Source organism: Mya arenaria, chromosome 12, assembly GCF_026914265.1.
Source record: "Mya arenaria isolate MELC-2E11 chromosome 12, ASM2691426v1".
NCBI lineage: Eukaryota > Metazoa > Mollusca > Bivalvia > Myida > Myidae > Mya > Mya arenaria.
The window spans coordinates 63,387,437-63,411,738 of NC_069133.1; the positions used below are offsets into that span (position 1 = coordinate 63,387,437).

A 24,302-nucleotide genomic window follows, 5' to 3' on the forward strand; every position below is an offset into this window, starting at 1 on the left:
CCATTGTCAACTATAACTTGTACCCCCCTGTTCTGGGTCCATACCATTGTCAACTATTACTTGTACCCCCCTGTTCTGGGTCTATACCATTGTCAACTATAACTTGTATCTTCTGTTCTGGGTCCATACCATTGTCAACTATTACTTGTACCCCCCTGTTCTGGGTCTATACCATTGTTAACTATAACTTGTATCTTCTGTTCTGGGTCTATACCATTGTCAACTATAACTTGTATCTTCTATTCTGGGTCCATACCATTGTCAACTATAACTTGTACCTTCTGTTCTGGGTCCATACCATTGTCAACTATAACTTGTATCTTCTGTTCTGGGTCTATACCATTGTCAACTATAACTTGTACCCCCCTGTTCTGGGTCTATACCATTGTCAACTATAACTTGTACCCCCCTGTTCTTGGTCTTTACCATTGTCAACTATAACTTGTATCTTCTGTTCTGGGTCCATACCATTGTCAACTATAAATTGTACCCCCCTGTTCTGGGTCTATACCATTGTCAACTATAACTTGTTCCTTCTGTTCCGGGTCCATAACATTGTCAACTATAACTTGTATCTTCTGTTCTGGGTCCATACCATTGTCAACTATAACTTGTACCCCACTGTTCTGGGTCTATACCATTGTCAACTATAACTTGTACCTTCTGTTCTGGGTCCATAACATTGTCAACTATAACTTGTACCCCCCTGTTCTGGGCCTATACCATTGTCAACTATAACTTGTATCTTCTGTTCTGGGTCCATACCATTGTCAACTATAACTTGTACCCCCCTGTTCTGGGTCTATACCATTGTCAACTATAACTTGTACCTTCTGTTCTGGGTCCATACCATTGTCAACTATAACTTGTACCTTCTGTTCTGGGTCCATACCATTGTCAACTATAACTTGTACCTTCTGTTCTGGGTCCATAACATTGTCAACTATAACTTGTACCTTCTGTTCTGGGTCCATACCATTGTCAACTATAACTTGTATCTTCTGTTCTGGGTCCATAACATTGTCAACTATACCTTGTACCTTCTGTTCTGGGTCCATACCATTGTCAACTATAACTTGTATCTTCTGTTCTGGGTCCATACCATTGTCAACTATAACTTGTATCTTCTGTTCGGGTCTATAACATTGTCAGCTATAACTTGTACCCACTGTTCTGGGTCTTTATCATTATCAACTATAATTTGAACCTATAAGAGCAACAAATTTTATTTGATAGAAAATGGAAAAAAATAAAACATTTTGATGTCAGTCTGAAATTTGCTTTTCGTTTGTATTTATAATTTTATATATTTACAATTTCTTAGTTGGCGAATTATTAGTACAGTTCACCGTCATCTTTGTAGATTTTAGTATGTTTGGTACATAAACTCGTTCATTAGCATACTTGAATTAACCTTATCATACTGATGTTTGAAACAGGGGCCTTACTTTTTCCCTGTAATATTTGATTTGGAAATATTCAATATTTTTCGAGTTATTCAAGAAACACCTCCATTTCCGGGTGCAAAGGAGTCCCTAACAAGTACATAAACAAAATAACTTGTTTATAAGAAGCAATCATACAGTAGCAATCTGTTGTCATAATTATTGTATCCAATAGATCACTGAATTTTTTTATTCATGTATATGGTGATATTCTTTGCAAAAGTAAATTGCGCTGACGCAGGAATCATTATGTTGACCTTCAGTCTCTAGTATGACCTCGATCTAGACTCTGCAGACTGGATCATGCACAGTACACGTCATATAGATATGGTGTACATATGTGCCAAGTTATTTCAAAACCCACCAATGCATGTACATACTACAGCGCACCGAGGACAAGACGGAGGGAACAGAGGGGACTATCCTACTGGCAGCATAGTAACAGAATGGAATAGATATCATGAATGTTGTTTTTATTTCAGCAGGCTCCACAAATAGTATGGCTTTCTTAAAACGAATAATACAGCTTGTTAAATTCAAATTTATTAGAATGAATTATAGAATTAGAAAAAGGTAAATTACATCACATGACAATAAAACTAAACTAAGTTTATTGACCTGAATCACTTGCATAGAAGAGTTTTAATAATTTATCCCAGCACCAAAACACTTACAGAAACACATTTATACAGTAAGAAAACATCTGATAGAAACATACAATGTACATTATAGATGGTTCACAAAGTCTATATTAAGTAGATATCATAGATATCCCAGTCCGGGTGATTTCTCAGTGGCTGCTCACTTTGTTTTCTGTAGATGTTCTTCTACTTGGCACCAGATTTACTGCAGTATAGAAATAGAACAGGATAAATATTTCATGCATGTGTATGTTTAAATTATTATTTGATAAAGGCATCAATTAATTAAAAAATTATTTTAAGATATAATTCCTTTAACACAGAGATAAATTTGAAGGCTGCTGGAGACTGATCAGAAAATAATGTTCCTCTGACAAGATACACTAAAGATGATGAAACATTTGCTAAATGTGTTATCTTTGATATTTTTTTAACAATTCTTAGTAAATTGTACATCCATACTAAGGTAAGTCTTGCTGCTCTGTCTTATTAGGTTCTCTTTCATAAAGATATAAATTAGAGTGCACATTTTTGTACCTTGCATTTTTTGCCTTTCTCAGAGCTGAAGATCTTGTCTCAGACGGAGCGACCACCTTCTTGCCAACAGCTGACCTTGACCCTGCCCTTGCACTGACCTCTGACCTTGTGGATCGAGAACTGCCTGGGCTTGGGATTTTGGAACTAGCCTGGGAGCTTGCATCACCATCACCTAAAAAATTTGTAAACATTGAAGGGATTCTTTCAATAGTACTTTGGTCAATGTTTGTTCCAATTTGAATGTATAGTCTGTGTTCATTTGGAAAATATGCACACACACAAAAGAACAATAATAAAATAGGAAGAATGAAACAGCAATTCAATCACTCTACTCCTAAGTGTAAGATTTAATGTTGATACATGCATGTTCATGTAATTAAAGTCAAAGCAACACCTTTTATTTTCAATTCCATACTACGAACTCACCTCTAGTACTTCTGCGAGTGGCTGAACTATCCTGACCTCTGCTAGCAGACCTTGAACTATTCACTACATTTCCTGTGTCCTTGACCTTGCCTGAAGTGCCAGGAGATTCTACAGAACTCTGTGACAGCGAGGCCCGAGTTCTACGTGCAGAGGATGGTGGTGTCATTGTCATGGAGACTGAAACTGAAAGAGATCAATGAAGACATAACTTCTTTTAATTCAATAGTGAAGCCAGAAACTGATATAATTAAGATCATACCCAAATCATGAATGAAAGGATTTTATGTGTCTTTTTTGTGGCTCAAACCAGACCCCATGACGGTTGAAATCAAGTGAGCGGGAGTGATGGAGAAAGAGGTAGGGAAATGGGTCTTGCATGGGACAACAAGACCTTCTATACATGTGCATTAGGCATTCCATAATGATTTAACTCTTACTGCGGTAGTCTGACCTTGAAGTAGGCTCCAGGGCCATGCACACGCCACATTGTCTTTATGTACTTAACAAATGAGTCAATTTATTTCCTTCTGTGCATGATTAAATTACAGCGCGGACTTCATATATATACATATATGCAGCCTTCCATGATAGACCTGTAAGGGTGACCTTGACTTTTGTGGAAGAGATGTGGGTTTGGCACACACCATGTCATCTAAATGTCAACACATGTGCCAATTATATTTAAAATCTCACCCTGCATGACAAAGTAACATCCTTTCCACAGAAAAAAAATGATGGGACACGGTGCAATTTTAATATGCCCACCTTTTTGGGCATCAAAAATGATATTTATAAGGCTTTGTACCCTTAATTAAAGCAAACCTATATATTTTGTAATAGCAAAGGTCATACCAACCTTATAGAATTATTGGACATCTTTGTTCATGGCAAAGAACACAAAACAACAGTGTCACAAAAAAATTACTCACAGGGATTCCCCCACAGATATCATGTGGAATTGTTTTTGATTTTCAAAATCTCTTCCTATTTAATTATTTCATGAACAAAAACCAATTTGAACTTACTTGAACAGAAATTTGATACTTATACAGCGTCACTTATGATTTTTGAATAAATCAAGTATTTTCTAACATTTTTCCCCTAAGTATTTATGAACAGAAGATATACCAAGATTTTTTTTAAATGTCTTAACTTCTTAAAATGTGTTATTACTTTAAAATTGGTACACATTTCACCAACTTGTTAGTGGTTTGGTCCAACATAACATAATAGAGACCTTTTAAGTCCAACAAAAACGAACATCCCACACAGAAAATAATAAAAACATACTGTTTGCACTACGGCGAGAAGGTCTGGCCTTGCGCTTGATTTTATCTTCTTCATCATCAGTTGTCTGGGACGAGGCTTTATTGAAGAGACGCTCCACCGGGGCTTTTTGGTTTGGGGCTGCAGGAAAAATATATTCATCTAAGGTTGGAATGCATAGTTCTTATACATCTACCGTTATAGGCACCATCACAGTATTACCGTATAATTCTGATGGATAGCTCAAGTAAATGTGCTTTTTTTCACCATTAGCACCCTGTCCTTTTTTTGCAGCGCGCTTAATTTTTTAATACCTGGCTTAATCCCTATATTTGAAACTCCCATTTATTTTTCAGTATTCGAAGCTCAAGTCATGGTACAAACTCATCTTGATAGACATTAAATGATCCATTTTTAATGAAAATAAACTGCAGTTATTAGCCATTTTATATGATTAATAAATAACACAACAAAACAAAAAAGATTGAATTAATCTCCAGTTTAGACAATATTCCTAGAACTTCTCCAGAAAACTACAATTTTGCATACTAGCAGACATGTGTATATTTCAAGGTGCAAGGAGTATTATGTAATATTAAAATATTTTCTTCACAAATACAGGCTGTCAAGTGAACTTCTTTTAAAAAGTAGGAGAAAAGTAGGAATAAAATTTACCAAAAAGTAGGAGTTTTACATACATTTGGGCAGAACTTTGTATTACTAGTAGATATTAATTGCAAACTATAATACATCTTGACGAGACTGCATAGACTTGTCTTTTGTCAGATTTCACCTTGGTGTGATCATAAAGTAAGCAGCCATAGGCCCCCAGTCTGTACAGTCTCATCAAGATGATTTCAGTCTTCTATGCACTCCCAAATGAAAAGATCTTACAAATATACTACCATTTTCTAACTATTAATGTAAGGTAATTGTGTAATACACAACTTGAACCAAAAAAGTGGGAAATTTCAGGAGTTTTCAACCAAAAAGTAGGAAAAAGTAGGAAGGAATAAAAAAAAATAAGGACCGCTTGACGGCCTGCAAATAACATCTTACAAACAAATAGTACCTGATTTAGGCTTTGTAGTGACTTTGCTAGAATCTGACGAACTGGAATCCCCAGTGCTAGATGTTTTGCTTTTCGCCATACGGACTGACATTGACGCAGATTTATCAGATGAAGAGTCGGACTGCGAACCCTGAGAACTCTGGCTTGATAGTTGATTACGTCTTGTTGTACGCCTGCTTGAAGAAGCCTCAGGTGTTGAGGATGGCGTTGATGCTACGGCATTTGCTCTCTTTGCAGATCTTGTAGATGTCGGAGTTGGCGTTGGCACTGACCTCTGAGACGACCGTGTGCTAGATGCCTAAGAAAATGGTTACAAGTTGTTAGCAAAGTATATATATATATATGTAAAATTAACAAATAGTTATAACTTAAACCCTAACAATTTTTATTCTATACTTTAGAGAGCAATCCTTTTGTTGTTGAAGATTTGACCTAGCCTATGATAATACAAAACAGTGTAGAGTTTTGAAAGTGAACAGTTAATAAGATATACCAGTTATTATTAGTTTCGATATCCAGATAACTCGTACTTTCCAAGGAATCTTTTATTCAAGAAAGAAATGAATTTTCAATTCCCACAATCAAACGGTTCTGCAAAGTACCCGTTCTGGCATTGTTTTTTCATCGGGCACCTGCAAGTTCTTTTTTATGGAACAATACAGCTTCACAATATCAAGTCCTACCTGAGATGACCTAGGGGTGGACTTTTCTGCATTCTTGCTGCCTTCTGATGGACCATTTGAGGGGGCGGGGCTGTTAGCAACTCCCCTTGCGGACGCTCGCCGCACTGAGCTGGGCTTATCAGTAGCCTTAGTCTTTGTAGCTATAAGTTGTAATTTTATGTTATTTTACCAAAAATTGACATTCATAATGTAAATTACTAAGGGTCAAACAAGACTATACATCCTATTCATTCCAGTCAAGTATGCTCTGATTTCAATTTTTGTTTATCTATTAATCAAGCATAAAAAGGAACCCTAAATAAATTATTAAAAGTGGGAATAGGGTATGCAGCATTATACCCTAATCTACATTATAACAATGGCGTTTTTTCAATAGGACGTATGGTTGGTGGGATTGCATTAGAAAAACCTATGAAAATTTCTAACCTGTCTTGGCAGTCCGAGGTTCTGGCGTCTCTGCCACAGATTCCTCAATTCCCGCTCTGCGTGTTTTTCTCGGAGAAGGCATTTCAGGTGTATCAGCCACAATCCTAGCAGATGATCGTTTCCCTGTAGCTGATCCAGGAGTTCCAACCGCAGCTCGGGTAGCCACACTTCTTCCTTTAGCAACTTCTGGAGTTTCAGTACCAGAGGACTTTTTGCCAGTCGATCTTCCTGAAGTCCTAGGTGACTGTGTTGCATTCAAAGATCTGTCAGCAGCTTTTTTCTCATTGGCTTGTATCTGTACCGTCACTGTTTTAGCCCTAGCAGTGCTTGGTGTATCAATAGTAACTGGCTTCACAGCTGCCTTTCGGGTATTCTGTGTCTCCTTCTTTTTAGGTGACTTATCTTCCTTGTTTTCACCTTTATTCTTCTCTTCCTTATCACTTCTGGCTGATGTGGGTTTCTTCTTGCTTTCCCCAGCTTTTTTAGCTGGTGATTTGCTTGGAGATAAAGGCCTTTCCACACGAGGGGATTTACTCTTGCTGCCTTTTTCTGAAGTTTCCTTGATGGGAGATTTTGGCAGTTTCCTCTTTTCAGGACTCCTCGAATTGGTTTTCTTTGCCCCTTTGTTAACAGGAGACTTTGACATTCTTTTCCTCTCTCTGCCAGGTGACTGGGAGGCTTTCCTTTTCTGCTGTGTTTGTCTTGCAGGTGATGCAGACACAATACGTTTTCCTGGTGAAGTTTTGTCTGGCGACTTTGAAGCTTTACGTTTTTCCGGCTGCTTCTTTTGAGGGGATTTGCTTCTTCCCACTTTCTCTGGTGATTTGCTGGAACCAGATTTCACTGGTGACTTACTTTTGCTTTCTTTTCTGGGTGATCCTTGCTTCTTTGACAAGTTTCTTCCAGATTTTTCTGTAGCTCTCCCTCTTCTGCTTGGCGACTTGTCTTTAGTAGCAGGTTCAGCACCCTCATCTTCGCTGTCATCATCAGTGGATTTCCCAGCCTCTTCATTGACTTCAGGAATTCCATTGATGCCCTTTGCTGTTGATTTCTTTTTAGATGCTTCTGGAGCTGTAAAATGTAAAAAAAAAAATATATTGAACATTTTAATGTTTATGGAAGAAATTATCAAAATTCTTTTGATACATCATGTTAAAAACTTTTTTTCATGAATTTTAAGACTGGAGTCCTCAACTAATATCTTTTTAAAGGCCTTTATAAAACATTTTTTTAAAACAATCGATTAAAACAACAATTGCATACACCATCATTGTGTTTGCATTTTTATATGCTTTGATTTATTTTAAATACGCTTCCTGTGAGTTGAATTATGTACAGTCGAAACTTGTTGGCTCGATATCTCATGGCTCGATATCCTCGTTGGCTCGAACCAAATTAAAAGGACCGATTTTTATTTACTCTTTGTTCATATAAATTTCGATCGGATGGCTCAATATCTTGAGGGTCGATATTTCTCCACGCTCGAAGTAGTTTTCGCGGTCCCAAACAAGAATTTCACACTTTGATTTGTTTGCATGGGTCGATGTCATTTTCGTGGGTTCAGTTAAGAATCTCACACCTTGATTTGTTTGATTGGCTTCATTTAGCACAAGGCGCTAATCGATTAAAATTGCTTGACTGATATTATAATTATTATCGAATTTAAATGGTTTAACAGTTTGAATAAACATGCCATCACTTTAAGTTCTGTCTCTAATTGTTATCCATCCCTAAATTACTATGCATTTTAATATAACTTAAAAGCTATGTTTGTGTTTACAATTGCTTGTTTTTGCATAAATGTATTTTTATTAGAAATAAAAAAATAAAATTATATTTTCTAATAATCGAATAAGTCATATTACGAAATTTAGGGTGCGTAACTTTGCCCAATAAATACTCTTGCGGGGATAGTGTAGCCAATAACAAACGAGGTAAATAAGACTTTATGTAACAAATGAAAAAATAACATTCTGTAAGCAATCCCGCTTGGCTCGATATTCTCGAGGCTAGAAGTACTTTGGCCGGTCCCTAGAATATCGCGCCATCGAGTTTCGACTGTAATAACAAAAATATGGTGCACATATGGTCATCTACCTTGAGGAATTATTATAGTATTGATCATCATGACCAAACACCATTTTAACCATTTAAAATTATGAAGTCGACATCGTAGGTAATAAGCTAGTTCCTTTAAGTAAAAATTCCGTCTTGAGTGGTTAATAATTTTAGGTTCTTGATATTCTACGGACACTGTACTCCAAAAACTCACCTTCCGGCACAGTAAACACCTCTTCCTCCGCAAGTTCTGTGGTCGTGTTAGAGCGAGGCCGTGGCCTAGACGGGGTCAAACTTTCTGACACACTAGAGTTAGTTCTCATAAGACACGAGGCATCCACAGGCTCGGGGGATTCAGCTGTTGTGTCTAGTTCCGACTCCATCTCTAGGCCGAGTGTCATGTTCTGCGAGTACAGTCCTCTCACTCCTATAACAGATTTTATAATAAACAGATGATTGCTAAAAAAAATTGACACTAATATTTCATAAAGTTCTATCAGACTGGAAAATTCACTCATACACATACAAATCAGTTGTTAAACTAATGCCATCATCTAACTCCGCAAAATTGACCAAAAACTTAAGAGGGAGAGCAATAAGGGGATCCCATAAAACTGAAACTCTCTACAGTTCAGTTTACCAAGGCCAATAATAACCACACTATGGCTATCACAGGTCTTAATTGGTTTTCTTTAAACAACAAGAGACCAGCAGCTTACAACCGATTATCAATTCAACAACAACACCAGTGTTTTTTTTCACTTTTAGGGGAATGGGGCCAGGGCCCGTCAGGAGGGGAAAATCGCGTCGTAAAAGGGCAAAAAGGGGAAAATGTATAAATGCAAAAATCATTAAAGCTTTGCCTTCCTCTTTAATAAACTGATCATATGCATATACATAACAAGATCAAAGTGAAAGTGAAAGCAATCTACAAAGCAATATCTCTTTGTTTCATATTGTAAAGGTTGATTATGTTGTCAATGTCCCCTGCTGACAGTTCTTTTGGCACTCTCATACATATTCTTATAAGACTGTCAAGATTTATCATCACTGAAAGTTTCAGAGCTGGTATAAGAAGTGCTACAAACGCTGGTGCTGCTGCTAGCAGGCGCAATAGACATACAAGATTGTTTAAATAAAACATCTATCTTCTTCGAGCCGGCAGCAGCCTTTTTGTCAATCTTTTTGGTGTAAAATTTCGCGTTGTGCGACATTTTGATTTTGAAGATTGACGGGACGCTTGTTTTTTCGTATAATCGTAATATAATTAATTTTCCGAGCGCTTGAACGATACCGATCAATCAAGGGAGACTAGCACGTATGATCACTACGTGTAAAATGCGGCGCCAAACTGCATTTACCGTATTGAAAAGTGCCGTAATTACGATCGGCAAAGTTATTTTAGAGGACGATTTTGACATCGTCGGGAGGGGAATTTTTTACTGAAATAGGGGAAAAATATATACTTTTTGGAGAGGGGAATGGGGCCGAATTTCGGCCCCAAATCAGGCCTAAAAAAAACACTGAACACTTAGATCTTACTTTTTCTCTTTGGAGTCTGAGTGGTATCTGCAGTTTCATCCGCTACATCTGAAACAAAACACAACAGATTAGGAATTCCCATATAAGATCTCCATCAGCATAAAATTATGAAATAATAGAACTTGTTAATGACAAATAATTTATGACCTGAATGCAAAGTAAATGATATGATACAACATCCGTTACGGCTAATACAAGTGGATGAAAATTGTTATAGTGATGTAATGCCACTGTATTTGATTTCCCTGTGAGCTCAAATCCGTATCAACTAAACTCATGATTGAAGTACCTTGTGTCTGGTCAGTTGGTGCAACTGGCTCAATCTCAATATTTTCCAGGTCGTCATCGTTGCTAACAAATTTGCTGGCCAGGCTGTTAATGGTCGCTTGAAACTTCTCCAGTCCTCGTAGGGAGATGCGATCCTTCACAGTCTGTTTAAAACACAATAGTAATAAAGATACAAGACATATACAATTGCAGCAAGCTTTCATTTAGACGGGCAATGAATATAAGGGACTGAGGCCTATTTCAATGAAGACTTTTGTCGTCAATTGAAATGATCTAATTGTCACATTTTTGTTATTATACGACATTATTGAGTGAAATAAACTTCAACCAGGTAAGATGAACTGAAAAATGTCAAAATCGGCAGCCATTTTGTTTTAACAAATTTTGTTGAATCACGAAAATGGCAAAGGTTATTCAATAGTACAACAATTTTAGATAAATGATAAAATATATTGAAATTACAATGGTACATAGCATATGTCATTGCAACAGTTTGTACTATTGTTAGTAAGGCAGCGGCCATAAGGTAGATTTAGGAGATTTTTACACCATCACACATTGAAAATGCACAATGAAACCACTTTGTAAACAAACATATTTCGGCTTGAAATGGACTTAGGAAAAAAATAGTCTGAAGCCTTATACTGTATACAAGACACGGGCATTTTATTTATAACAGTGGTGGAAAAAAGTGTCCTTTACTCAATGATTTACAGTAATGACTTAAATTTAAACATACTTCTATGATATAAAAGCATAAAGGAGCAAATGATGCAAATGATAACAATTGTCTGATGTTGTTTTTTTCAACCTAAGAAGGAGCATAATTCTACAATTAATACAGCCGCACTTGTGGCCCTTGTTATACATGAACATCTTGTGTCTGGAAACATGTGTACCAATCTAACAGTTTTTTAATTAAGTCCACAGTTTTTGCGTGCACCATAACAATGGAGACAACGCATTTGAAGGATTTTTCCTTTATAAGTTAATTTGAGCGCCCTGCCCTTTCCACCAAATTGTTTTTATTAAGATAATCCAAATAAGAATATGAAAAAGGTTTTTTTCCAAACCTTACTATATGCCACCACTTCACCCTGTATTCCCTCGATTTGTTCAATATTAAGGGATGCATTTAGCTTTTTTCATACCTTCACCATCTTGTATGCCAAAATCCGCAGATCTTTCAACAGAACTTCATTATCCGGAGACACTTCCATCTGATTGAGAATGCGCAGCCACAGTCGAACGTTCGGGGAGTCAGGGGCGGACAGAATCTCATTACACACGGTCTCAGTCAGGTTATCATGCCCTGGGTTGTCCTGTAATGAAAAAGGATCAATGAACATGATCTAGAGAATGGAAATATAAGAATGAAAGAAGGAAGTCTGACATACTTTTTTCACTGAAAGTTCCAGAATATGATTCTGAAACATTTGGACGCAAATATGGACAAACAACAACAATCAACTTAAGAAAATGTCAGATGTAAATTAATAATAAGCAATTTTTGTTTTCAATGGCAAAATCAAACTTCAATGTCCTTTCATAATTTCAATCTTAAAAAGTTGAAAAAACAATGTTGTTTAGTTTCTATCATAAGGGTTACAGCATCTCTGCTGAGTAAACTTGTAACGTAACTGAATTTTTTAACAAAAGCAAACATAATAAAAAAACATGTTAAACACTTAAACTTACCTGCATAACAAATGACTGAAACAGAATGAAAAACACTGACTTACTGTTGAACAAAGGAATAATATCAATCTCCACTTGTAATTATTTGAAATTGACATAAATAACCTGAAGCATGATTATTTGACAGTAAATTTATGCAACACAAACTGGCATTACCTGACTAATATCCTGCTGGTTCTGATTCACAGTGATCAGTTTGGAGTTAGTCAACTGCACGAGAAGTTCAGCCACGTTATTCACGTTCACATCGGCAAGCGGACTCGTGCTGGGGGCTCGGAGAAGTGTCTTCAGGGTAGGCAGAAAGGCATCCTCCACTACCTCTTGGTTAGACCTGTACAAAAATGACCAATAAACATCCAAGATTTGAACAGTGCACAAAACTGACCCATCAACATCCAAGGTTTTAACAGTGCTACAGAAAGAAGTGATGCATCAAGGGCAAGCAGACTCAGGATTGAGCCTCTTAGGGTAGCATCATCTTAAAACACTTGTTGAGTAACTTCATTCAAACAGCAGAAGACACACACAATGTCAGTCATCAAAATATGTCTATTGGATTAACATCCCGAAATCTTACATAAGTAGTGCCATATAAAATACAGAAAGTGAGTAAGCCTTGAAATCCTAAAACCATTGCAGGGCTATCAATAGCCTCACTTTGATCATTGATGCAAATAAAACAGAGTTTCAAATACAAGTTAATAATTGTACGATATTTCCTGTCCGAGTTGCATACACACACAAACATTTTTAATAACTGCACCTACCTTGATGCCAGTGCATACAGTGGAAAGAACGTCCCAAGGCAGTCTCGTAGATGAGTGTCATCCTCTGATAGTGGGTTGTACCACAGTAGAATCAGGTGAGAAAGAATCTTGGAGGAGACCACTCGCCCAGACAGTAGAAGCTTGGACAAGCCTTCTGCTGCACATGTTCTTAGTTCTACTACCTGAAGGCATGAAAGTACAAAAGTTAAGTCATATCCAGGGCCTTATCTCTCTTTCCTTAAAGTTGTCATATCTTGGCAAGATAATTGTTCAATAAACTAATCACCAACTGGGTATAGGTAAAGGTTGAGATTAACTTAAGCAAATGAAGCCATGAAAAGCACAGATCCTTGCCAATATCTCTCGATACACATCAGAAACAATGCTTCCAATTCACTATACTCGATAAAAACTTCTGAATTTAATAGTACTTTTTATCAGATATGTTTACTAACTACTATTTTTAACGTTATCTTTTGTTTTAACTCAGAAGACAATTCCCCAGACTTGAAATTACCTCTCCATCAAGGAAGGAACATATGATAGCGACAAGTTTGCTAGCTGTGCCGTTCCTATCCTCTGATGTCCTCTCAGTCGACAATGATCCCTCCCCCACGGTGCCGTTTTCCCCTGTCGATTCAGTGGACGAGGATTCGCTGGCATCTACGATGTCGAGACCATACAGGAGGAGAAGGTCAAACAGAACCTGAAGGGCGGTCACTCGTACCCCTTCTACATCTATCTGGGAGGCCTGGGAAGTGATAGATGAAACGTTTTATAAATTGTGAGCAACACCTAAAGACTGTAACCCCCACACACCAAGTCTATTTGAAATTCCTGAAAGAAGGTTTTATAGAATACATATTCAGGTATTGAACAATGTTGGAAAGAATCAAAATCAATCATCAACATTGTTTGAATTTAAAAAATACATCTGTGTGAATATATTCTTGTCCAAAGACAGATCCTGAGGGAAATGGGATTCAAAAGACTTATTTTTGACAAATAGAAGCCTGGATCACTAACTTGTGAACAAATTCAATGTTCATGTTCAAATGAGCGAATGAAAGCATGAATCTGAAATCATGGCAAAACTAGACCAAACACCAAAATCAAATAAACTGCAAAGACCACAAACCATCTAGTATCAAATTTCATTTTTTTTGTCATGAACTTTTTCTCCCTGTAAATGAAACTGCTTTCAAACCACATGCACCGTACCTGCATGAAGAGTGGAATATAGGTGACGAGGAGGTCTTTACTCAGGTAGCAACACAGTCCGAGGGCCCGCATCGCCATGTTGCGAACCTCTGCATCCTCATTTTGAATCCCTGGCACAATCTGAGACTCGATCATCATCTGCAGGGTTGGGCTTACAGCATTCATTTTCAGCAGTTGTAGCATCTCTGATATTATGGTCTGGCACTTCAGGATGGTGAGAGGGTCATTCTGTAGAAAGATTCATTTATATTAATCAGTGTGCCACTGTGCAATAAAAAGATAAGGTACTGACCAAGTTTTCTTTTACACTTTCAATATTTCACACAAAAAATATATGAAAAAAAAACACACTTAATAAAAGCAAATTAATTTCATACAAGCTCATGCATATTAACATGTTGCAGCCTGTATTTGTTGATTTTCACATAATTCCAATATAAATGAATAAGGACATGACATTATCCCTTTCGAGTGTCATGTAGATTAATGTGCTTAAGTCTTAAGCCTTACCCTTTCAGCCCGTATCTCTTCTCTGACAGGCTCTGAGGTCTCAAGCAAGGCATTTTTCTCCAGGTCCAGCTGTGCTATTTTCCCCTTTATCTCTGCTGCTCGTGTAAAGTCCTGGCCCCTTACAGCCTCGCCCAAATCTTCTCGTAGCTGGTTCAGTTCTACCCGGATACCAGCAATCTGAAATGAACACAATGAAAGAAGTTACAGGGACATGGCTGGCTGTCAAAACTTGGAACAGAAACATTTCTTAACACTTTGATATAATGCAGGGTTTTCAACTTTCATATCAAACTTGGACTTAACAGGAGTTTAGTGCCACTTAGCTCCAAAATACAAGGTTTAAGCATAGTCTCCAAAGCTGGGAAATCCCTCTTTATTACATATTGTACTTCGATGATCTGTAGATGCTTTCACAAGCTTCAGTCAAACTGATTTCTTTACTGAGGCAGCTCTTGCTACTCATAAACATCAAGCTCTGTTTGATTTCAGCCAGTATTCACGCAGGGTATTTCCTATTAGTGATTTGTGAATTGGGCCTGGGATCTTTGAGTGTGAACATAGTGACACAAAATATATGAACTAATACTGAAAAATTCCAACCATGTTTTTTATGAAAACTTACATAGTCAATGTACATTGGTCTTGTTTTTGTTTGTTTTTATCATAAAATTATGTAGAACTTTACATAGAAAATTGTGTTTTTGTATTTGTATGTATTTGGATGAGAGTTTTCAATGAAACTTGCAGCCAGAAAAGGTTATGGACAACGTCTCTGACTATGGTGTTTAATATGCAACAAGTGTTTTTGGCTAATTCTATCAAAATAAAAAAAGTCTGGAAAGCTTGTCAACTGCTTTCTTGTATGTTTTAGAAACAGTCTGTATCTACACATATATAATAACATCAGTAAAAGCAATAAAACCTTTTATAAGTAAAATGAGCATGTTCCAACTTTCCCATTTTTGGACTTATCACGCTTATTTTCCAAATTGAAAAGGCACAGGCAGTAAAATTATTTTGAAAAAAATTCACTGCTGCATTGTGTGGCCTTCCAGTCACTGCAGTCCAACAGATTCGTACCTTCAGGTTAATCTGTCTCTTCTGTTCCTCAGCTATGTCCTTCTCTACCATGGTGATTGGCTCACGAATCTCCGACACCACCTCAGCAAAGTAGTCCACCATGTTTTCGGCCATCCCTCTCAGTTCACACACACGAGAGACAACAGCTTTAACCAGCCGGTGAGAAATGTGCTCTGCCATTAACATGTTGTGCAGCAGAGTCTCCAGGGCTTTCCTGAAGGTACATGTAGTGACGAATATGAAACTTAATTTTTACTAGAGATTTAAAACAGATCAATAAAAAATGAAACTATAAACATTCCCCCCTAACTTGTATTTTTAGTTATATTATTCTTTATTATTATTACTTCCTACATACCAAATTCTTCTATGGTCAGCATTATACATGTTTTGACAATGGTTACAACCAGATCATTGCTAAATACACACATGAAGCATGTTTATACACAATAGCTTTCAAATAATAGAATCATATTGTAGTCTGAAAGTAGCAATAATGCAGTGTATTTTGATGTTTTATGCTAACAGCAATTTTAAGGTACAGGTTCAGGGTTCGAATTTAGACTTGCGTACTCGCAAAATTCGAGCAACATTTGCAAATTGCGAGCAACATTTGCAAATTGCTAGTGACTTTTATTCAAGCTTGCAAAATTCTGCGAGTGGCTTTTTCTAGACCACAAAATGTTAAAAGGAAGTAAAATAAACATGAACTTAACTCCACTATGTAGTCGAGTGTAAACAGCCTGTAATTTGCATGATTACACTACCAGTATAAAGAAGACAGTACGGAGTTACGCTCTAGCAAGTTTTTAAAAATAGAACAAATACAGAAAAGGCCGAGTTTTATCTCGAATCTTTCTGGAATGCTCAGAGGCGTGCATAATGCAAAGTTGAATACAAATGACGTAATAACCTAGCTCAATCAATGGCTAAATTTATCGCTTTCGCGCACTCATGTAAACCCCATCAACCTTCAAATATATTTCAACCCAACTGTCGAAGTGAATAGACTTCGTCGATCGATATATTTCATGGTCCAAAGCATCCATGCTTAATTTACGGTTGCTTTTATTTATCTTAAATTTATAATGTTATTGTTTTTAATACTTATAGACTTAATGAAATCTGTAGCGTTCTTGCCGAATGGGTATAACCCGATGGCGAGGGTAAATATACAAAGTGAACAATGTCAAATTATTGGACAGCTTTGTTATCAAAAAGCAGCCAGCATCTGATGAGTCTTTCCGTACCCCCAAAAAAGAATAAGCCATCTTTAAGTTCTAGTATTCGAGTCACTCAAGATTGATACTTTTTAATATTTATAATATGTCTTGGGTGTATTTTTAATTAGACAATATTATATGGAAATAAAGCAAATAATAAAATTGCAAGTTGATTTTTCATTTTGCGAGTTGCCTCAAAAAGCACTCGCAAAATTTTGTGAGTGCTGCTCAAAGTTAAATTCGAACCCTGAGGTTGGAATGATCAAAATTAAAGTTCTATCGACTGTCCCTATCAGCTTTTTCATTTAAACATTCAAGCCCTCCCAGGAAGGTAACATAAATCAATTCTATAGTGGGAGAATTATGTTCGCTTCTTGCTTCAATAAGTTTAAAAATTATTACCCACTAATGGGGTAGCATCTGAATTGAAAAAGTCTTCCTAAACAGTGTGTGTATACCACGTGATAAATTACGTCATAAATGCTACGTCCTAAGGCAACATTTCGCTTTGAATTAAGACTTAAAACAAGGATAACTTCACTATTTCTTCACCATTTAAAATGAAACATAGCGCAGTCTACGCCGCTTACGGAGCCCCGCCTTCAGTCTTCTACCCGATTTTGATTGAGAGTTTAGTTTCTTAAAACACTTCGACAAACCTTTTCACAATACGGCCGTCTGACAGTGCACTGTCAAAACATTATTTTGGAAACAGGTTTGTCGAAGTGTTTGAGGAAACTAATCACATTATCAAACTCAGGTAATAAAACCAATGCGCGCATAGACTGCCCTTTGTATTATTAAAAATTGTGAAGTAAAACAAAAGTAATCATTGTTTTTAGTCGTCATTTTAAGTAAAATGATGCCTTCCGACATAGCATATATGACGCAATTTATCACGTGGTATACACACACTGCTAAAGAGGGTTCAATGTTTACAAAGAATAGCCCTTTGCTGTACAGCTCTAGGTACTTTATACCTTGATGAGGCATCAGCCATGTCCATGAGTCCAGTGATCAGTAACATCTGTTCTATGATGAACTCGCGGCCAAGTTGGATCTCGGGGTCATGGATGTTCTTCAACTCATCCATATACCTGCAATAAACATGCACTAATGACAATTTGTATGAACTAGTCTGAATTCTAACATAACTTTTTTGCTAAAAATCATTGTAACATACTTGGCAATTTAAATATTAGATTTTGAATAACCCCTGGAGGCGATTTACCAGTGCCAAATTTGCAAAAGAATTACACAAAATTTCTACCAACATCTAAATCTCAAGTAAAATACATGTTTAAATTTTCAAATAGTAAGCAAATAATCTCACCTCTGCAAGAATGCGCAAAAGTCGACAACGACAGGCATGACTTTCTCCAAGTACTCGTCCCCTTCACTGCCCATCGCATGGAAGTGTTTACACACTGCTCGCCAGTACAGGGCGCTCTCACTTGTCAGCTGGTCTTCTGGGATCAGGAGACTAAAAAAATAAAAAACTCACTGAATAAAGACAACACATGTGACTTTTTCTTGGTAAAAGTCTCCTTCTGTTCCTATATCTGAAAAGCTTAAGCAGAAGATCCTCTCATTCATCTGTGTTTCTTCCGTAATAATATATAAAGACTGTTGGTATGAAATAATGTCTGACTTATAGAATTAAAACAACAGGCACAATGTTTTGAGGTCCATGTTTGCTGTCTGTGCCTGTGTCATGGAAGTTTACGCATTGGTCACTCTCAGTCTCACTCCTCAATAAGTACACTACATGCCTGGGTGAAAGTTAATTTTTTTGAAAATGATGATAAAAATGCTGGGGACCAGGAAACCAAGGGCCCCCATTGGGTCTAGGGCAAAGCTATGACTAGGGATTCCTGAGAATAAAGGATTTTTAAGGGTTAGAAATGCCTTTCCGTTACCTGACAATAAGTTGACTTTCAACTAAGAATCAAACCTGTCTTTGGTCATTTTTCAAGAAACACTATTACTGCCAAATAAGATTTACCACAATTCAAACAATTGTTTAAATGTATATATACAAGAAAGGATGAATAAATGTCGAAAACAATGGTTCTTATGAAGGATTCAGAGTTTAATTTGAAAGAAATGTGCAGAAAACACGGTATTTCTACCTCATGAGACGATAGTAGATCATTCAGCATTCACCCACCATTTAATATTTTTGCGTTTTCATCTATTAAATACAAGATTGCAATCAAGTTATCAGTAATTAATAATTTCCATAAATGCATTACTTAGTAAGCAGTCATCGAAATAAGACATTTGGATGAACAAGCCCGAATTCTTATCATATTGCATGGAATCATATTTTTAAACAAGCCCTGCTGTATAAAATTCAGAATTTGAGTAAGCCCGAAAGAAATTTTACCAGTGCAGGGCTTGCAGGCTTGTGCTAATTTTGACCACTGAGTAAGTAGTAAAGCAGTTATCACTTAAAATTTATGTTTGTATATGTATTAATTTTGAATTTATAAGAGTGTAACTTTGAGTGTGACTTTATTTTATTTGTACCCCAGTTTGAAATAAATCATTACAAGAAAGAAGATAAACAAATAAATATTACTCATGTTCCTTTAAGTAATACTTAATTCAACTGATTTATTTGTTAAGATATGCCACCAAAAGCAAAAAGTCTTAAGTAATTTGTGTACCATGTATTAAGTATATATGGTACACAAATTACAATTCAAGCAACCTTGCATTATTTTTTTTAAAGCAAATTTCCCCATTTATCAAAGTTTTTGTCAACCTCAGACAACCATTTCAACATCCACTTGTTGTTAGCTTCTTGTTCATGTGAGGCCTGCAGGTAAAAGCTTCATTTTCACATTTTTTTTGTGTTCTCATCTCATGATGATTTCAATTGTCAATTATAGTATTGGACATCTTTTAAAGCATTTAAATAAAAAGCATCGCATTTTCATTCCGCAGCAGAATCAAGCAAGCCAATCAAGTTTCATTTCAGAAGATTGAAAATGACGTGTACAGCTCATGACCTTATTTTATTTAACAGAATCAAACGATCAGCTTTCTGCATAAACAAAATAAAACATGCACATGCTAAAATGAGCATCTGCAAGATCTGAGAACATCTCACTAAAAATAGGTAGTAGAATCAATTTTTTGTTGGCTGCCATGAGTTGGTTCATACCCTCCCTCCCCCCTCTGAACATCTCAACAGATTTACACGTATTTGAAAAAACAACCCCTCGTGACCAGGAGAAAATGGACACTCCTGCATATGCCAAAACACTTTCATCCATGATACTCTAGGACTTTAAATCGTTTTAAAGGGCACTGTAATTCTTAAAAAGTCTGAACAAATTTACAGCACATTTAGTTAATGATCAAACATTCAGACAAACTTAAGGTTTGTCCTCTAACAAATACACTTATATTGGAAAAAAATACAAAAGTCAATTAACTAACAAGGCATTTGTTGTTGTTATTTAAAAACAAATAAAATACAGATTTTCTTTACAGAATACAACTTATTGGTCAAGGTGGAAGTTTTGCATTCTATAGTACCTCTCATTCAGAATATCGAATCTCTCCAGAAGGTCGTGGGTTGTCGTAGCCTTGAACAGCGTGTCCAGTACCTGTAGGCAGATGTCTGTCGAATCTTCCACATCCAGACTTCGCAGTAGATCGAGGAAATTCCCCTGGAATGTCCGCATCCAAGCCTGCAGCAGCTTACCTGAACAGGCTCCACGCACAAGATCTTGAAAAACAAAAATAGAATTGATGAATATTTATTCATTTATTTTACACAAGAATAATTGGAAGTAAATAATATACAAGATGAGTTAACTTAATTATTTATATAAAATATCTGTGAAATTTAACATGTAAAGGTTAGTATTAATTTAACTTTCAAGGCATCAAACAAATTGACTTGTCCTGATCAGTCATATTTGATGACAGAAATCACACAGAAGAATATACATTAACCTAAAACACATGGCAAAGCACCAACCTGATCTGTCTTTGAGTCCCTCACTAACTATCTGCAGCCTCAGGGCAATGGAAAGAGCCTTTATGTGGATTTTCTCAGAGATAACCTCGTACGCAGTTTTCCTGACCATTTCCTTCACATCGCGTGTTCTACCCACCACACTAGAGAGGGTTTTAGTGGATGGAGCTATTGATGTCAACACAGCCCTGCGTACATCGTGGCTTGGGTCACAGTTGAGTAGAAACAGGTATGCTGAGAAAGAGAAAAACAATATACTTGAATCGAAACGGAGTCAGGCTAAATACCAACTAAAAACAAAAGCTGTCACTATTTCACTTTTAATGAATTCATATAATGACGGGTCATAATTTGCAGAACATGCAAGATTATTATTATTTAACTTGATTAATGAAGGTTACATGGTCTAGAACACTTTCCTGAAGTTTCATCATAGCAATACATGATGTCTTTGCTGAGATATTTACTTAAATGTACTGACATGCAAATCCTTAACCAAGAAGTCCAAGATGTGACGCCAAAAACCAGGGTGAGTAGTATAGCTCAATATTCTTTGAATATTCCACACAAAAGGATATATGATAGACAAAAGAATAAGTAATGAATAATACTTTAAACATTTTTGTTATAAAACTTATTCATTACTTATTCTTTTGTATATCACATTCTTGTGTGTGGAATATTCTAAGAATATGAGAGCTATATAGAATAATAGCGACGTTAGTTCAATTTAATTAACTAATTAAATCTAAATATACAGTGCTATCAAGCATGCCTCATATTGACAGTGTCTTTTATAGGACGGGTGACTGATGGATTCACAAGATTTTTTTCAAGATCGCACATTTTGGTAGCGTGTGAGTGAAAACCCCACATATTAATGATTACCTCAATTGTTAAATTTTCATTTCAAAATATTTGTGTACATAAAACCAGATGCTATCTTGAGTATACGACATAAATTAAAAGATAAAAAGTACTTGTTCAGAATTGGGATTTGCAAGAATAGCAACGGAATGCAACTTCTATAACAGCAATAATTTCATTGAAGAATTTCGACTAGTATGGTGTACATGTGAACAAAGCAGACAACAAAATCCTGTTATGTCATAGAAAAGAATAACATATTTTATTTTTTTGAAAAAGCCATGCTAATAAAGCACAGTCTGTAGGGCTCTCATGGAATTCAAAACAAAGAAGCAGAGATGAATATTGCAAAAAACTGTCCATTGACAAATGCATGTAAAGGGTCTGTTACAATTAAAACATAAAATAATTGAAAAGGTGATTGATATTAGCCCCCAAATTTATGAAATCCCTCCCTGGTCTTGAGATTTGAGATACCCTTTTTTTAATTTCTAGAACCAACACAAGATGATGCTTGTAAGAACCCAACCTCTTATGACGGGACAGTTCTCATCAGTTGGATCCTGCAGACGAGCCATTGCGAGCACAGCATGATAACGAACAACAGGGCACTTGTCCTTCAGCCTGTCTAGCATGCACTCGTACAGTCGATCGTAAAGCTCATCATCTATTTGGGCGTCCTCTCCCAGGTTCGTCAGCAGCTTGTTTATCAGCTGGCAGCATCGGAATCTGACACCCCTGTCACGTGCACTGTGGAACTGAAAGAATGCAGGTTATTAAAGTTGAAATAATTCTAAAACATGCAATTTTATCATTTCTAATACTTATAAAACATAATTTATTTGATAAATAAATGATACATTTTATCTAATTACTCAATAGTTACGCTATTCATAGCTACTACTTTATCTATTTCTGTAACTGCTATCTACCAACTGTAACTAAAACTGTTGAACTTTGAGAAGTGATTAAGTTACTCACAGAGAGCAGAAAATCAAACATTTCTTGAAGCAGGCGGTTGTCGCCGACACTGTCTGTTTCATCATCCTCTTCATCACCGTCTATTGGACCACCTTTGCTGAGACTTGGGGCAAACTTTGCAACAAAGTCAATCACCCTCTCCACCGCTGGTTCTCTCTTGAAAATTACCATGGCATACTTCAAGCAGTGGGAAAATTCAGACCAAAATTCCCCAAAATCAGTCTGAAAAAAGACAAGAATGAACCTTTGAACACATGCATTCATTATGTCACGTGAAAAATATTCTGACAGTGTTTGAAGATATTCTCTGATTTCAAAAAAGTACATATAATTACCATTACTACAAATAATTTTTTATAGTTAATTCATATATCCAAATTTTTTATCCGTTAGATTTCTTATTATTCAAAATAGATAAATAACAGTAAAATAAACACTACATTTGTGAGGTCAAATGTCGGTCACATGGGTATTTTCTGAAAATCTTATTATCACATGATTAAATTTGACCACAACTATGACCTAGTTAAGTGTGTATAATGAGTTTTGTTATATAAATAAAACAACTATCTATTCAGTGTTTTGGGGTTTTGAACATGTGTTTATGAACTACATTTGACTTTATTTACCTGAGAATATAGTTATTTTGTCAGTACAATGCATTAATTTATGCACAAAAGTGAAATAACAGTGTGACATAAAATGTCACAAATTCTGGTTGAGTTTAGATTCAATGTTTTCTTCAGTGAACATGTCCTAAAGGGTTATATATAACATATTCGCTGAAGGTCTTTAGCCACTGTCAACACAAACAGCAGCCTGTGAGATTTACAATACAGTATACAGGGTTCTCAATAAGTTTCGGTTGAACTCTCTCAAATAGTAAAGTAACTGAGCAGCTTCTACTTATTCTACTGAAAATTCATTTCGTTTTCCAAATTTGAACCAGCCCTATTGCCATTTGAACCGTCCATTTTGGCCGGCAGCCGGTTTTTATGGAGAACACTTGAGTATACTTGTGTCAGAAGCAAAGGTATGAACTTGGGTCATCATGGGAGGTGTAAAGTTTGTTTGTTAGTGCCTGCTGCTGCAGCTCAAATGAGTTAAGTTGGTTAGATGCAGTGCTTGTGTTATGGATTCATCACACCCGTCAAAACATTCGTTGAAAAATTGATCAAACGTAATATACCTTCTCATAAACTTTGCTTAAAGTCTTCATGAGCTTTCCATGGCCCTGAAGACCTGTTTGGCATTGAGTAAAAACCTCTTTTATCCTGGTCCGGTCGCCCATTGTGGCCCTAAAACGGCAAAAAAACAATCAATTTTAAAATAAGACATATATTTTCGCGATACAAAATGTATTTTGCTTTCTATCATCCAAAGAGTTCAGTCATATCGAATTTAACACTTGTGAAAAAATATACTGTTTATATTATTTCGTTTATTGTTAATTTTCAAATTTAAATTCTTGAAATCAAATCGTTCTCACCTACTTTTCTGAACGGCCTCCCCTGTTTTGAAGTTTCCGCTCCTGGTACGTCACGTGACTTTACATTTCGGATTTTTCGGAAGACATC

The 24,302-nt window shown here is 36.3% G+C and overlaps 1 protein-coding gene across 3 annotated transcripts; it reads right to left on the reverse strand.

Annotated features, from left to right (window-relative positions):
* Positions 1-1,897: 1,897 nt before the first annotated feature.
* On the reverse strand, positions 1,898-24,285 carry LOC128212105 (condensin complex subunit 3-like). Of its 3 annotated transcripts, none has more exons than XM_052917368.1 (26): positions 24,219-24,285; positions 23,915-24,023; positions 22,726-22,947; positions 22,274-22,502; positions 20,881-21,111; positions 20,433-20,625; positions 18,217-18,366; positions 17,864-17,980; positions 15,661-15,874; positions 14,581-14,757; positions 14,071-14,298; positions 13,367-13,600; positions 12,850-13,031; positions 12,239-12,413; positions 12,083-12,097; positions 11,536-11,706; positions 10,386-10,527; positions 10,097-10,144; positions 8,769-8,981; positions 6,497-7,567; positions 6,071-6,210; positions 5,388-5,685; positions 4,340-4,456; positions 3,050-3,232; positions 2,624-2,795; positions 1,898-2,291 (listed from the first exon to the last, which is right to left on the reverse strand). In XM_052917368.1, the coding sequence occupies exons 2-26, from the start codon at positions 24,014-24,016 to the stop codon at positions 2,273-2,275; spliced, it is 5,043 nt and encodes a 1,680-aa protein (XP_052773328.1). In that variant the 5' UTR covers positions 24,017-24,023; positions 24,219-24,285; the 3' UTR covers positions 1,898-2,272. The 3 variants fall into 3 exon arrangements, with proteins under 3 accessions (XP_052773328.1, XP_052773327.1, XP_052773329.1); XM_052917367.1 differs by having other exon boundaries at positions 24,215-24,285; XM_052917369.1 differs by lacking the exon at positions 12,083-12,097 and having other exon boundaries at positions 24,215-24,285.
* Positions 24,286-24,302: the final 17 nt, after the last annotated feature.